A 16,811-nucleotide genomic window follows, 5' to 3' on the forward strand; every position below is an offset into this window, starting at 1 on the left:
TTTTAAATAGATAAATAAATAAAAAAAAAAAAAAAAAAAACCATTTCTGCCTAAAATTGTTAAAGCTCCTTGTTGCAATGATGTGACACATGTATATAAACGGTTGCTAGGTAACTAGCGATAAGAGCTGCTAGACTCTTCCTATCGAGGATAAGATTCCCTACGGGTTTTTACATATGTAATATTTAAAGCCGTGCCACTTGAAACGTAACACCATAGTCCTTGTGACCTAAATCCGGAAGAAGTCATGCGCTAGATTTTGATATACGTCATGCATGTATAAAGATTACGTTAACACAGACCTATGTACGACTGTGTCTTACTGTCTGCTTGTTGTTAAGTCGACATTAAACTTAGAAATGGCGAAAAGAAGATTGGATTTAGAAAGAGATTTTTGTCTGATCTTATTTTTAATAGTCAACACAGTCAGATCTGAAGGTAGGTAATTAATGTATCTTAATTATTGGAATTTTCGGTTTCTAGACCTCCTGTGGGGTCTCTGATATTGTTACCATTGTAATTTTTATTACATAGTATCGTCTATTCGTACGGCATGTATGTATCACCAGCAGCAGTGATCTGTATCGGCCACGCTACACCTCAGAGATATTTGTGTTTCAGTGTACACATAAACGGTTTTACTGATACTAATTGACCAATAGATAACGACCTTATTCAAAGCATCGACACTGTATTAAAAAAATAACTTCGGTATCGTATATGATTTGTCCTCTGCAAAAAATATTCTGGGCGTCATGCAAAGCAGCCGCGAAACTCCTGTTTTCTATCTCTACTTGCTTTCATAGACCGTATCGCCTCAGTTTCACATTGAATCTGTTGATTTTAAAAGATAATCCATTGATAGGCTTTGTTTATTCTTGATGACATATTGAGTCAACGACTTACAAATGGTCAAGTAAAATGTATATTATTAAATTGAAATACAACAGGTTAAGTTAAAATAATAATTGGATAAATAAATATGTAATACACATACAAATAATTACAAATGTAGCTGTACATAGTTTAGTTGTAATATAATGATGGACAAATATCACAGTTATATTATTTGAGATTGACATATTGCACTAATGTTCCAGTTTCCTTGTAGCCTGATCAATCATGGAGAGAGCTTTGCTTCCGTGTTGGTCATGTTATACAGTTATTGCATGGGCGAAGCCGAGGGAAATAGTTATGTTAAGGGGGACAATAAAAGAGATATTTCCAGAAATACACATACAATAACTTTTTTATTATACCCACATTCAAATTATTCCATTTTGTTAAAGACTTGTGATCATGTTATACAGTTATTGCATGGGCGAAGCCGAGGGAAATAGTTATGTTAAGGGGGACAATAAAAGAGATATTTCCAGAAATACACATACAATAACTGTTTTATTATACCCACATTTAAATCATTCCATTTTGTTAAAGACTTGTGATAAAAGCAAAATTTGTTTCAATACAGTTTTAGAAGAAGTCTTATCTAATTTAAAATTAGAACTTGAAAATTTGAGAAATGAGTACATGAAAGGGTTATTGATTAGAGCAAGAGCCCAATGGGTCGAGAATGGTGAAAAACCAACTAAATACTTTTGCAGTTTGGAAAAAAGAAATTATATCAATAAAAATATTTCAAGCATTGTAAGTAGTAATGGTACATTATTAACCAATCAAGAAAATATACTAGATGAAATTAAACACTTTTATTGTAATTTATACTCTAACAGAGAAGAAAACATTGAAGAAGTCAGTCTAAATGAACTTCTAAATGAATTTACGATTCCAGGTTATGTGATAAGGAGAAAAATAACTTTGAAGAAGAAATTACTATTGATGAATTGGATCTTTCAATTAAAAACCTTAAGAATAATAGGAGTCCAGGCCCCGATGGCTTCACAGCAGAATTCTTTAACATTTTTTGGATAGACCTTAAATTCTATCCACTAAAATCCTTAAACTTCGGGATCCAAAACGGTGAGCTTTCAATCACTCAAAAGCAAGGTGTCATAACAATTATTCCTAAAGGAAACAAATCAAGAGAATTTCTAAAAAAATGGAGACCAATCTCCTTACTAAATATATCATATAAAATTTTATCTAACTGCTTAGCGCAGCGTATTAAAAGTGTAATTGATAATATCATACACGAGGACCAGAAAGGTTTTATTAAAGGCCGCTTTATAGGTGAAAATATCAGACAAATATACGATATATTACAGTATACTAAAGACACAGACACTCGAGGTTTACTGGTTCTAATAGACTTTGAGAAAGCCTTTGATTCTATTGCATGGAGCTTCATTTATAAAGTCTTAACTTTTTTTAAATTTTGGGCCAAAGTTTATAAAAATAATAAAAACATTAACAAAAAACGCTAATTTATGCGTTATTCAACATGGAATTTTTTCAAACTTCTTTCAAATTGGAAGGGGTTGCAGACAAGGTGACCCTATATCTCCATATTTGTTCATACTATGTGTAGAAATACTAGGAATTATGATTCGTAATAACAAAAACATCAAAGGTATTAAATTAAATGACAAGGAGATTAAGTTATCACAATATGCTGACGATACGAGCATAATATTTTCGCGGATTTTTTTTTGCTTTATTCATTCTGATTGGACAATACATTTGGCATATCCCTTCGGATTGTCTCTACCGCCATCCCTTGTATTTTAATAAAGGACTCAGGAATGGTATGATATTTAACACGTTTTTCTTTGAGTGGTGCATGTTTGTCTACAATATCTAAAAATAAAATGCTGAAAACCAAACATCTCTAATACTCCAATAACTCTTAATACTCCCACACAACATGAATTGATATCAATGACTAAATTAATTAAGGTAATTACGGTTCATCCTGCCTGATCATTCATTATTGCTTGTATGTATACTCTACATTTTACTGTTTATGGGAATAAAACAATTGTCATTGTCTTTAGTGGTGGGTGTATTGTACGCGTATGTCTCAAGACAAAGCGTACTACAACAATGGCGTCAAGGATGCTTTAAAGGTAGTCTGTCTGGACCAAATGGCATGTTCGCCCAGGAAAAACTGATGACGTTGTTTTGAGTACATTCATTATTTTAGAGTTGATATATTGTCAATGTATCATATCATAATATCAACACCCATAATCTGTTTTATGTAAACATATTAATTCATGAAAAATATAGACATTTTATTTGCAGTAGATTGTTTAAATGTGTGTGTGTGTGTGTGTGTGTGTGTGTGTGTGTGTGTGTGTGTGTACATTTCCAGTAGGAACTCTGTATCATGGTTATAAAATTGTTTTAACTGCCGTGTTTGAAGCTTTCGAATACCATTTTCGATATATGTAATTTTTGACGTTATCAACTTTCTATTTTGGTGCACAGTTATAAGTAATTAAGCAATGATACATTTAAAATCTGATAATAAGGATGTAGTACTACCGATATGTAGAACTGAAAAATGATTTGTTCATTCATTTATGACGGTATGAAAATGTTCTCAACACTAAACTACAATGTCACTTTCTGTTAATGAAACAATCCATTCTAATGCCAGGATATACCGGGTCGCTAAGATCTGTCAATACACTAGATAGACAATGACATTGAAAGGGATATTTCTCTTTCACCTCTATTAGTACCTATTCTTGCCTATCGTCATACATACTATTCTTTCAACAATTATTAACTCTTGATGAATGCGACTTGTCATGTTAATAAAGACTTACGATAACAAAAATCGCTTATGATCCTCTAAAATACTTTAGAAATGAATGAAATATATTTTATAATTAACAGATTATGTGCAGCAAATTATTCTGTTTTTTTCCATTTTGTTGTATATGGTCATTCGTAAGACAAAATAAAGCATTGATTTAAAGCAAATGTAGCAGTTACCTATCACCACCCCCTCTCCCTTGTTGCTTTATAATTAAAAAAAAAAACTGTTGGTGTCTAGATTTTATTGATATATTTCTGTGTGTGAGCAGAATATTTTGACATGTTAATCATTATGTGTTTACAGTAAACCTCGCACTGTCGAAGACAGCCACACAGAGTAGTACTCATGGTGACGGTAGATGGTCGGCAAGACGGGTCGTGGACAGATGTGAATCGGCCGATATTAATTCTAATTGTTGTTCGCACACAACCGATGTTGGTCCGAAGACGGCTTGGTGGAGTGTCGATCTTGAAGAAAACAGCACCATCGACACAATCAGAATAGTTTACAGAGGTAAGTCTGTCCTAAAACAAAAGGAGATGTATAATGCTTTCTGTATGCTGACAATCTGCATATAAACGTGTTGAATTGTTTGTAACAGTACAGATCTTTCTTAACTTTCTTTTTTTTTCAGGTTGGAGAGTATATATGCTTTATGTAAGGAGTTTTGTTAAACAACCAAGGATAGTTTTAGCCCGAGTTTCCTCTGGCCCTGACACCATGTCTGGTGTAGGGCCAGAGCGTTCTACTATATGATAATATGGAATTTTCGGACACCGTTTGGTGCAAACACAATAAAATCGAGCGTGAAATTTTGACAAGCTAAAACGAGGGTCTATACGGACGGAACAGAACACCGATTTCGGACTAAATGGGTGTTTTGGGGTAAACACATATCTCACGTATCTATATATATAAGGTAGGTATTATGTCACACCCGATTTTATTGTTTGCGCCAAAATCTTAGCGACACCAAACGGTTTCGGAGCGACGTTTTCATATAGTAGATATTACGTGCCAGAGGAAATTCGGGATATGAATATCTATAATTCGATGATTAGTACGGCAAGCCACTTTCATCAGACCCGTATTATCGTACTAGTCCTCGAACGTCACAAATAAACATTCATGGATTGTTTAACAAAAGTCCTAACATAAAACAGTGCACATCGTTGATATTTTATGCTGATAGATCTGGGAAAGATTTGGAGTCACATGAAATATGCATGAACAGTAATGTTTTGATATTAGTTGCAAATTCACTACTACTACTACTGCTACTATTACAGCTACTGCTGCCGCTGCTGCTGCTGTTTATCCTCAAACATGCATATTAAAGCGTTCTTTACATGTTATCATTTCCTTCTTTTCAGATGGTTTTCAGAGAAGACTGGCCGGATACCAGCTTTATGTATCCAATACCACCGATTCACCGACAAACGGCGTCCTCTGTTATCAGGACACTAGTAGTAGTAGAAGTTCGGTACAGTTAGACCAGACACACCAGTGCCCGTATGTAGGGCGGTATGTGACTGTGTACAACTATAGAAACAACACAAAACGATACAGCTGGTATGATAATTATGCAGTGTTGGAGCTTTGTGAGGTTCAAGTGAATGGTGAGTATATTTCAAGTCATTTGAATACATTGACATTTACGCTACAGTGTCACTATATAAACCTTGTAAGTTCTCTCACAGGTCAAAGTACTATGAACTGAAATCAGTACGAAACGAACTTTTGATTAATTAACAATATTGGGCGAGGATGAGTATCATAGATTTTTGTATGTTCAAAGATGTCATTTTAAACTGTAATAGTTACTTTGATCGATAAAGAAAGGGAGAAGGTATGAAGTTTCACTTTTTGAGATGACATTAGGCAAATAGTTTTTCGGTGGCAAACAGTTTCCGGTTCGTTTATGACAATGACACTATAGACGTGTGTTGCTTCAGCGGAAGAAGCCGTCTTCATGATGGCATAGCATGCGCAGTAAAGATGCGCACACGTAGGATTAGGAAACACCACGACTCAATATCGTAAATTGCTAAAGGTGTCCCTCGTGTTGCATACCTATGGGAGGTAAATGAAGTGGTGAGGGGGGGGGGGGGGGGGGATGGGTTTACATTAGGTTTGAGAATAAAGCGAATATGCCGCAACAACTCACATACATACAGGAAGAGGTAAACATTGATATGAAAATGAGAAAAAAAGGCTTACAGCAGTAATAATGTAGAAAAGCTATTCAAAAGAGTAGACGTTATGAGAAGGAAGGGTCGGCTTTAGTATAATGCGAACACGGAGACAAAATAGTTCCAATGCTTTACCAGACACACATATACATGCTATTGTTAAAACATAAATTCATCTACTCTACAAATCTGACCGCATGAAGTCAATCTTTCTTACACCAACCATGGAATCATACATCAGGGCACAGAATTTAGAAGATTTACTGGTTCATCGAAGAATGTTCAAAAGTACAACATCAAAGGGAAACATGGGACGAGAAAAAGTATGCGCGGTTTATCCGAGGGTCATTAAATCTGAACACCTAGAAATAGACACAAAAATTAATAACACCATTCAAAAATGTAGAAGACAAATATCATCTACACAGTAGTATGCCACACGTGTAAAGAGGTTGAGTATATTTGGGAAACAGAAAATGAGTAATATATGTAAAGAAACGCTGAATCATATGTCTAGAATAAGAAAAAGCATGCGGGACCATTGTTAATCGCATCAACAGTGAAGGCTACGACATGGGACATTCAAGAGTGATAGGGATGGAGAAATACAACGAACATCGATCCAACGTACAGACTGGTTTGCAAGTCTTTCTGGATTAAAAAGATCAGCACTCAATTGAACTTAAAGCATCTTTGTTTTTGTTTACAGACATAAAACTTATCAATCTTAATTTCATAATTCCCTATTGGTTTGAATTCATTTAATTGCTTTAAATCTGATCAGTTATGACAACAATTCATCCGTTAAGTATTTAATAAACATCTGAAAATGGAATGTGAACCAATCTTCCGCGCGCCGAATTAAATCCTGGGATGGTACACTGAAAAGCATGTGTTCGTTTATGAAATACCGAGAGGTTTCACTGCCAGTTTATGGCGACTTCTCACATTTAACAAATTTTATTTTGCCTAAAAGACTCATGTTGAATCGTAGATAATTTTACCTTATCCCTGTCTTTGCCGTAGCGGCAATACCCATTGGGTCTCACAAACAATGCGTGGAAACAAGAAAAGTTTGTTTTTGCTTTTTTGTTTTTTGTTTTGTTTTTTGTTTTGTTTTTAGTTGGTTTTTTTTGTTGTTTTTTTTGAAAATTTAGTAAACCTCACAACTGGTATTCTTTTATCATATATATTCCCGAACGGCGAAATTCATAAAATCGTGTAACTTTCGGCTATTTACCTCCAAGCAGAAGGCACGTCATATTCATTTTGATAGAATTTCAAATCCACTTATCAACAGGCTGTCCTGTGGGGAGATACGGAAATGGTAATTGTAGTCAAGCATGTCTGGCCAGCTGTTACGGAGGCAACTGTAATTCTAAAACGGGTTCTTGCATTTGTAAGTATTTACTGTTTCTGTACATATATTAGCGGTAATTTTTATTTTCGCGCAGGAAGCATTGCCTTCATTGCACTTTTTATATTTCACATTGTGTCATTTGCGCTAATCTTAAAATTTGGTAACACGCGAAAATTTGAGAGCGACAAATTTATCACAGTTAAGTGTTCATGTTCATATACCTTTATTTGTCAGAGTATACATTGTATAATGATGTTTGTACTTACTAATTACTGTTCAGTTTCACAACGTCTTTATATTATTATTTTTTATTGTTATTTTCCCACTTTCTTTATTTCATTTGCAATCGGCTGATTTCTAGTTTGTCATTTTGTTATTTGAAACCATTGCTCGACAGAAATCAATATGTCCGGTCTGTTGATAATAACCTTGTTAAAAGGTAAAACAAAATGAAAAAAAAAGTAAGAAGAAAAAAACCTTTCCGTTCCTTTCCAGATTGCTTCCCGGGAAAATACGGAAACTTATGTGAAAACACTTGCTCTACGAATTGTAAAGACAGTTTGTGTAATAAAGACTCTGGCTATTGTTTAGGTTTGTACTGTCAAAAACTGTTAAGAGATAATTGAATATTTACTGTAGTAAAGCTCACACAGCTGCATTGCTTATATGACCAAACTGTTTCAATGTTTTGAATTGATTATCGTTATTGTCATATATAATTTATATGTGTTGAATATTGATTATTAGGCAGGAGCTGACTCGTTCTGATATCGAACTAATATGAATTTATTATCATTTTGTTTGATAACAGACTCCAATGTATTCCATCATTTTGAACGGACGGGATCAATGAGAATACATTTCTGGAAAAAAAATAAAAAAAATTCAATGAGTATATTCTTCAGTCATGTAACAATGTGATTATCGGGTTTAGTTAGGATGTTTTTAGTGTGATTTTACATTCATTTTAGTTGAGGATAACGATTGTATAATATCCCACTCCTCTTTTAGTGTTGCCCTCAGAGTTCAAACGAATGCCCTTTCCTAGACAAATTGAAGTGGAGAACTGGTCCTTCTTTGAAATATCTCCATCAGTAATATCATTTAAGAATGTTAATATTGAGCTATAGAGGCCTCAATAGAGATTCTATGATATATTATCACTAATGATACTGACTATCTAACTGGTTTTACAAGTGAAAATAATTTCCTGTAGATATCATTTATTATGTTTGAAGCAAAAAGGAAACAAAACAAAATAGAGCAACGTGGTTTCTTTTCTTGCTGAAATAGCACAAACATAGCCTTTCCTGATTTTGTGCAATTAAGAAAAATCAACGATCTCAAATACAAGCTAAAATTATGTTACTTATCTTATATTTATACATAGCTATTGATTTTTCTGTGTTCTAAGAATGCTTTCCAGGGAAGCTTGGTAATGTGTGCGATCAAGACTGTCCTGTAAACTGTAAGGATAGTTTGTGTGCAAACAACAACGGCTATTGTATTGGTGAGTATTTTTTCCAATAATTATATAATTTCACTGAGAAAAAATATTCATATTTTTATAATTAAGTTTTCTTGGTTTTAATGGTAAATACTCAAATGTGATTGGTCGAAAAATTCTTTTCATTCTTCTATGAAAGAAATTCCGAGAATGGCGCGAAAAATGTGACGTCACAATACGACAATTGACGTTGCGTATTGATTTGAGAAAAAGAATCCCATTTAAAACCAGTAAAATTATACATAAAACATGTTTTAAATAAAAAAATTAGTTTCAAAAATTAATTATAAGCGTTGATGTTATTTTGTTTTAGTTTCATCGGGGTATGAAACAAATTTTGTTTGCAAACTTCTGTAAGAATCCGCTACGCGGATTCATACAGTTTGCAAATAAAATTTGTTTCATACCCCGATGAAACAAAAAAAAAAATGACATCAATGCTTAATTAACAGTAACACAGACCACCGGTCAAAACAAAGCAATAACCGATTTAAGAAGACAAAGAAACAATACGAAATGCTATTGATTTGTTTACAGAATGCATTCCTGGAAAGTTGGGCAATACCTGTGATCAGGACTGTTCAGTTAACTGCCAGGATAGTTTGTGTGCCCGGGACACTGGTTACTGTTCTGGTGAGTGACAACCCAGTCATTTCTTATGTTGTTGTGTTTTTTTTTAACTTTACAAATTAGAACCTACTACCGTTTTTACATAGTGTATTGTTGAAACTGTTGATATAGCGTGCTGACTAAATGGCTTATCTTTAACAATACAAAGAAATAACAATTGATATGTTTACAGAATGTGTTGACGGAAAATTGGGTAATACCTGCGATCAGGACTGTCCTTCAAACTGCAAGAACAGTTTGTGTGCCAGGGACACCGGTTACTGTACTGGTGAGTGACATTGACCAATCATGGATTTTGCTTTTCCAGGAAAAAAAATCATGTCATCCTACAAAGAAACGCAAGGTAGAATACAGTATTTTCAGTTGGGGGGGGGGGGGGGGGGGGGGGGTCCATTCTAGTGTAGTTTGTTAGATTAGAGACGAGGTTAGAGAGAGAGATGCATTGTGCCTTTTGTACAATCGGATGACCTCAAATATCTCTACACGCATAAATGATGTAGATGTACGGAATGCAACCATATATCGGAATGAAGAATGAAAGAAATATGATAATAGACAAAGACTGGCATAACGAAAGACTAATGTTCTGATTTAAAAGAAAATAGGCTAGTAATATGTTTTTTTTGTTTATATAAGACTTCTTTTGTTATATTTGTGAACTCAACCGCTCAAAAAATTACAGTGTTAAAAAGACAAGAAGGTAAGTATATCAAACACTAATGTTGCTGGGGTTTTATATTTATAGAATGTGTTGATGGAAAGTTCGGCAGCATCTGCGATCAAAACTGTTCTGTAAACTGTAATCACAGTTTGTGTGTCAAGGACACGAGTACCTGTTATGGTGAGTAATGAATATACACGCAAAATGATAAGCTTGCCCACTTATTTGAAAGAATTGTGCCGAGCAAGATTATCCAATCTTGTATTATTTCCAAATTTGAAATTTTAACAACTTACCAGTACCATTTACATAAATCTTATATACAGTTTACATGTGAGTATCGTTTGATGACTGACTGGATCAGTTTTAACGATACAAAAAATATCCTATTTGGTTTGATTACAGAATGTGTTCCTGGAACATTCGGTAATACTTGCGATCATGACTGTCCTGTAAACTGTGAAAATAGTTTGTGTGCCAGGGACACCGGGTACTGTACTGGTGAGTGGCACTAACCCATCATTTGGTTTTATTTTACAGAGAAAAGCATTGTTATACAAAAATATATTTCTGCTACATCTAAATGTCATGTGACAAAGAGAATGATAAGTATCTATGTATGGAGACAATTTAGGAAAAAATGGTTTTAAGGTTAGGTTATACGAAATAAACACAAACCATATACATATGTATACATATGTTAAAGTTAAGATCGATTTCCGACTCGTTTTATTATTGTAAATTGTAAATATTATAAATTACAAACGATTTCTATCTTGTTGAAAAATACCTCCTTTAGAACCTTTTGTATAAGGCATGTATATCAACCGTTATTACATTTGGGTTTATTACTTTCAGAATGTGTTGACGGGATGTTCGGCAGTGCATGTGGTCAAATCTGTTCAGTAAACTGTAAAGATAGACGGTGTTCTATCGACACCGGATACTGTAATGGTAAGCAGAATATATTTGTGAACAAGACTGTTCTGTTATTTTGAAGTATCGCTTCTTTGTCATGGACACTGTGATTGTTCGTGATTTTATCCATTTCCTGTATATTCTGTTGATCACAAAGACAATTATTAACTTATTTTAAATCAAACTTGTATCCACCGGGCTTCCCTGTTCATTTTACGCTTTATTTTCAACGATTCAAAAAGCATTCTTGATAACTCTATTTCATTTCATCTTTGTTTTCAGAATGTGTTTCTGGAAAGTTTGGCAGTACCTGTGGTCAAGACTGCTCTGTAAACTGTAAAAACGGGACGTGTGCCAGAACCAGCGGAATCTGTACAGGCGAGTAGCTAATGTCCCTATATTGTATCGGATAGGATGTGTACAAAGTACTCTTAAGGTTGCAGAAAACAAGTACTAGACAAAACATGGAATGTATGTCAAGATTGCTTTTCAAAATTTAAGTGCCAATTGTGTGACATCTGTGACTTTATCCGGATCATTATACTTTCTTTTGATTACAATGATAATATTTTGTATTGATACATTTATTTAATATCAAACGATCGCCACACACCTATATCTCCTAGCCTTCACTGTTCCTGTAGATTTTTACTTTCAACGATTAAAGACCGCATTAATACTGTATGTTTTAATATTCGCGGAAGATTTAATTTCGCTACATTTGCGTTCATTTAATATAGCGCGAAAGTATACATCCATATCTATATGTTAATATAGATGTTTTCTGCGGAATGTTTACAAGGTGTAGTTACGCGAAATATAATACCTGCGAACTAGGCCAGACCGGGAAACCGCGAAATATTAGCCCCGTGAAAGTAAACAACTATAAAGTATACTGTGTATGTTCCATGTTTTCAGAGTGTGTTTCTGGAAAGTACGGTAATACATGTGGCCAAGACTGCTCAGTAAACTGTAAGGGCGGGGCGTGTGACAAGAACAATGGATTCTGTACAGGTGAGTGGCTTATATTTCTTAACCCAATTAAAAACCAATTATTTGATAAGGATTTACCGAAATATGCTAATGCTTTGCCGTTTTAATACAAACTAGTAAACATTGATACATCCACTTTGTGATGTTCATAATTAATCGATTTATGGTTTGATATTTTCACATTTACATTCATTACGAAGTAGGTTGAATCAAAGATTGATGCTAATATATTCGACTTATTTTTTAGAATGCATCATTGGAAAACACGGAGATGGTTGCGATCAGGACTGCTTGGAAAGCTGTGGGGACGGATGTTTTAGGGACAACGCCACTTGCATAAGTAAAAACTTCGTATTAGAATATAACATCTAGTAGAGAGGGTTTAACTGTTTGTAATGTATGCGTTGGTTCTGCCTATAAAAGGAGCACAAAGCTACGGTTTCTGATCGTGCATATTGATGCTTTATCTCATCTTTTTTTAATGAATAAATGTTTACTTTAATTTTACGTTGATAATTTTTTCCTTAATGAATATGACACGTCAATAAACTTCATAAGCTGAACTTGTTTATCCATAAATGATGTATATTCACCTCTTACCAATTGATACGGACTGATACTAAAGGTGACAAATGACTAAAAGTCCAAAATAGTAGGTCACCGATATTTTCATTTTCCATCCTTTTTTTCAGATAAATTTTCATATCAAATTAAAATAACACATTCGGTCACATGCCTGATTAGTTGATTATATTTTGCTCACTGAACTTAAATAACATTTATAATGAATTTATAATTCAACACTTATTAGATAATAGTAAATCCGAGACGGCTGACTGCCGAATGGATTGGCGAATATTTCAGTTATCGCTCAAAACGAAATGCAGCCTGCTGAGCGAGAAATGTTACCCATGCAGGAACAAATTAAAAAAAAAATTTAAATCAATGTTTTTTTTTTTAACATGAGGCTTCCTCCGGAGAGCTCAATTCACCAGGATAAATAATATAGATTTTGCGTGGTTATTTTTCTTTTAGCTAGAAGTTAACATGTTATATTTTTTAAGTAAAATGAAATTGGAAAATGAATATTCTACAGCTTTTAGAATGCACTAAAATGTATAAAAAAAAAGTATATACATGAACGTTTTCTTGTCTGTAGATTGTACAGCTGGGAAATATGGTGTAACATGTTCCTTCACATGTTCTTTGACGTGCAAAGACTTCGTGTGTAATCAGCAAACCGGCCACTGTTTAGGTAAAGTAGTACGGAATACTTTAAAGTAATTACGACCTATAACACTAGACCAATAATATCGATAAGCAAATTTGCGCAGATATACATGTTTCTTTACCCAACTCTTAACGTAATATCTATAACTGTATCACATTGAAGTGTTACAAAAATGGAGATTATTAAAACAGAATTGTTACAAAACATTATTGTCTATATAGATTGCTACCCTGGAAAGTACGGAGTGGTGTGTGGGGCTAATTGTCTGGACACATGTACGGACAACATCTGCAATAAGGACGATGGACACTGTCTAACCACTAGTGGGTACATTTGTAGACGTCTTTTATTTTTAGTTTCACATGATCATTTGAATACAATAGGAAACTATCCATGCTATTAAAATATAAATATCAATATCAGTACTGAAGTGCCTTGATACAGTAATGATACATGTTACATGTTACAAGTGTCAGAAAATTGCACTAGTGATATTAAACAATGTTATTTTTACATCAGTGTTAGTTTTCTTTTATTCATGAAAAAATGTACATTTCGATGCTCTGGTTTCTATTAATCCCTCTATTAATCCCTCTAATACAGGGGATAGATTTAAGAAAATTCGGTATAATTGGGGTTTTTTTGCGATTGGAGAATTATACAGTTTGCTTTCACCTTTGGCGATTTTCTTTTTTGGCTGTTCGGATTTGTTTCGATATTTTTTTCCACAAAACATGTAACTTGCGCACAATCCACTTGGACATGGAAATAAAATAAATGATAAAGAAAAACAAGATTTTTACCTCTTTAATATACCTCTTTAACATGTTAACCTAGTTCAACCTTATCGGCCTTCACGATAAAGTAAAGGTCATCTTTTGATTTTTGTATAATAATGCTATGTAATCATTAACCAGCTCGAGATTTTGTTTTATTACAGCCGATTCTAACTTGGTCATAATAGCTGTTCTAGCTTCTCTTTGTGGGCTGCTTGTTGCTGTGATGATTTCTGCAGTAATATGGCAATTTCGGTAAGTTTTCAATTTTAGTCATTGTCACAAGCAACTTCCGAGTACAGAATACAGCATATACATTGTATATCAAACATGTACAAATACCAATTCCTTTCGATAAACCCGAAGCTGCATTGTGTGGTTTCTAAATATTGTTATGATAAAGTTAATTAATCGTTCTCATGAAGAATTCCAAATTTTAACAATGCTAGTAAAGAGTCCGCTTATCGTTTAAGAACATAATGGTAAGAAACGTTTTTTTTACGTTTAAAATACACTACATTCGAGAGCCGTGCAAGCTGCATAAGCGAAATTTCGAACAGCCTTAAATGACCCTGACTGTGCACGAGACGATATATCTAAATAATTTAATTTTGCTTGTAACAAGCATTTTCATTGGCTCAAAAAATTATGTTATCATCTTATAACAAAAAAAAAAAAAAAAACTACTTTCAGTTATACCGGAAGTTGACTGTGTCGTCAGCGGAGTAATCGTTGTTCACGGGATTTTGTATTTATCGATGTGTTTTTAAATATCTGGAGCAAAATAAACATGTTAAACTTAATGAAAATGTTTCTTATCGTTGTTAATTAAATTATAAGCGGTTTATGAAAAGAGTACACCCCAGTTTTTTGTGTTATTGCTCAATAACGTGAAAAAATATTACAGTTAACCCTTAAATAAATAGTAACCCTTTCTATTTGCAGAAAAAGACAAAGCAGAATGAACTTGTCAGATGCACGTACAAACACGAACACAGGTAAGGGAATGTGTTCCAATAAACATAAATGAAATACAAGGACAAATGCTCTATACATAGAGGATATTGAATGGTTTCCCGTTTAATATAACATACATTTAACGAGTATGACAGAATATCGACATTTTCACGAGTGCGAAGCACGAGTGAAACGAAAGATTCTCTAGCCTATATTAATCCACGGACTTTTTAAAGAATCTTGTTACAAATATTCTATTGCACAATAACTCAAGCGAGGTTGTGTTACGGAATTTGGCGATTATTTTTAGCAGATTTATGCACCTTTTATTGCCAAATATGGGCATTGTGTAGAAGTTTTCTATATATTTTTTATTCAATTTCTCTAAGATTTTACACAATACAACTAGAAGCAATTATGTTTAACATATATAAGGGGTAGCTATTCCAGTGACAGGCGTATCATGCTCCTGCTTGCGGAGCTCGTTATTACATAGCCCTGAAAAAATACATATTGACAGCTTTCAAAGTTGAAATGTGGAAGACATAATCACACGGAGGCTGTCATTTTGTTGTCTTGTGTACACTTCATAACGTGACGTCATTGTATATATTATGACGTCACAATTGATTTATGAGTGGCATAACCAACGAAAAACGCTCAAGGGTACATGTATATAACACTAATGGCATTAGCAGAAACATTGAACTGGGGAATTCCCCTAAAAGACCGATTGTGTTGTAAATGGTAGTTATTTGTTTTGAAAACTCTACAATGCTCATCTTTATGATTTAATATATATATTCTGATACCTGTAGCCTTGTAACATCGTTAACCATAACATGTACTGCTAGCTAAAAGCTGGCTCATACCAGCCATGCATTAATTTTAGTGTCATGGAAGGCTCTTAAATCAGCAAAAAGAAAACAGATGGCATTACAAGTGCACCACGTGATCTCTCACCAACGTTTCCACTAGCACAGAAATCGATGTGTACCACATTAGGTTAAAGTGGTTCCGAAACTGATTGATAAATGTTAATGTCTGCGTAAATTCCAAGTTCCAGGGTTCTGCTAGACCTGTCGTCATCTTATACTGTGTAAATTGCATTTCTGTAATTCTCCTATTCAAATTAAAGACATTTTACGATAGAGTATATTTACATTTAATATTTTTTTTCTGCGCCTGCATCGAAGTGAGTTTCTATTGGGGGTACAGTAGTTTCCCCAATGTACACTTCGATGCAGGTGCAGATTATAAAAAAATCAAAAACAATCCTTATATTAGCATATAAGAACAGCCACATTTTAACGCAAGCTCTAGATGGCGCTGTTGGCTGTTGGTGTCAATGGAGACAACAGCAGACAAAATAGTTTAAAAAAATTCAAAACATGTTTTATTCATTTTTTCTGTTCCTTTTTTTTATCTGAATTGATTCTAAGCTAATACTACAGGATCATCTGTAATAACGAGTAACACGCAGTGACGAGACTTGACATTGGAGTATCGTTAGGTGGCATCTCCGGGTCGTTAGACCCCAATAGTGCCCTTTCGATATTCGTTCACTCTCCAAATACTCAATACAGTGAAAACCTCTATATTTCCATTGTAGGGACCAACCAACCAACCAATTGTTTTTCCATAGACTTTAGTGTTAACGTTTTGGAGTATATCATTAAAATTCTTGAATTCAATATGGCAATTATGGTTTATAACGAAAGTTTAGGGTCTCAAAACACGTATTCAAAAAAGTTAGGTCCTTCAGCTCAAATTCGTTCAAGGGTAGCCATTTTGAAAATGGGTGAATTTCACAGTAAAAATTCTCAAAAGTCTGAAATGTATACCTGTTGATTAATATT

The 16,811-nt window shown here is 34.0% G+C and overlaps 1 protein-coding gene across 1 annotated transcript in view; it reads left to right on the forward strand.

Annotated features, from left to right (window-relative positions):
- Window positions 1–270: 270 nt before the first annotated feature.
- Window positions 271–16,811, forward strand: part of LOC117326604 (cell death abnormality protein 1-like) — a 47,937-nt gene continuing 31,396 nt past the window's right edge. Inside the window, exons 1-15 of the mRNA XM_033883362.1 lie at window positions 271–438; window positions 4,031–4,240; window positions 5,101–5,346; window positions 7,220–7,318; window positions 7,775–7,870; window positions 8,694–8,789; window positions 9,324–9,419; window positions 9,589–9,684; window positions 10,162–10,257; window positions 10,483–10,578; window positions 10,936–11,031; window positions 11,278–11,373; window positions 11,914–12,009; window positions 12,236–12,328; window positions 13,148–13,243. Coding sequence (XP_033739253.1) covers window positions 276–438; window positions 4,031–4,240; window positions 5,101–5,346; window positions 7,220–7,318; window positions 7,775–7,870; window positions 8,694–8,789; window positions 9,324–9,419; window positions 9,589–9,684; window positions 10,162–10,257; window positions 10,483–10,578; window positions 10,936–11,031; window positions 11,278–11,373; window positions 11,914–12,009; window positions 12,236–12,328; window positions 13,148–13,243 — 1,771 coding nt within the window. The 5' untranslated portion in view covers window positions 271–275. The remainder of the gene's footprint in view (window positions 439–4,030; window positions 4,241–5,100; window positions 5,347–7,219; window positions 7,319–7,774; window positions 7,871–8,693; window positions 8,790–9,323; window positions 9,420–9,588; window positions 9,685–10,161; window positions 10,258–10,482; window positions 10,579–10,935; window positions 11,032–11,277; window positions 11,374–11,913; window positions 12,010–12,235; window positions 12,329–13,147; window positions 13,244–16,811) is intronic.

The sequence above is a fragment of the Pecten maximus genome, chromosome 4 (genome assembly GCF_902652985.1).
Source record: "Pecten maximus chromosome 4, xPecMax1.1, whole genome shotgun sequence".
Taxonomy (NCBI): domain Eukaryota; kingdom Metazoa; phylum Mollusca; class Bivalvia; order Pectinida; family Pectinidae; genus Pecten; species Pecten maximus.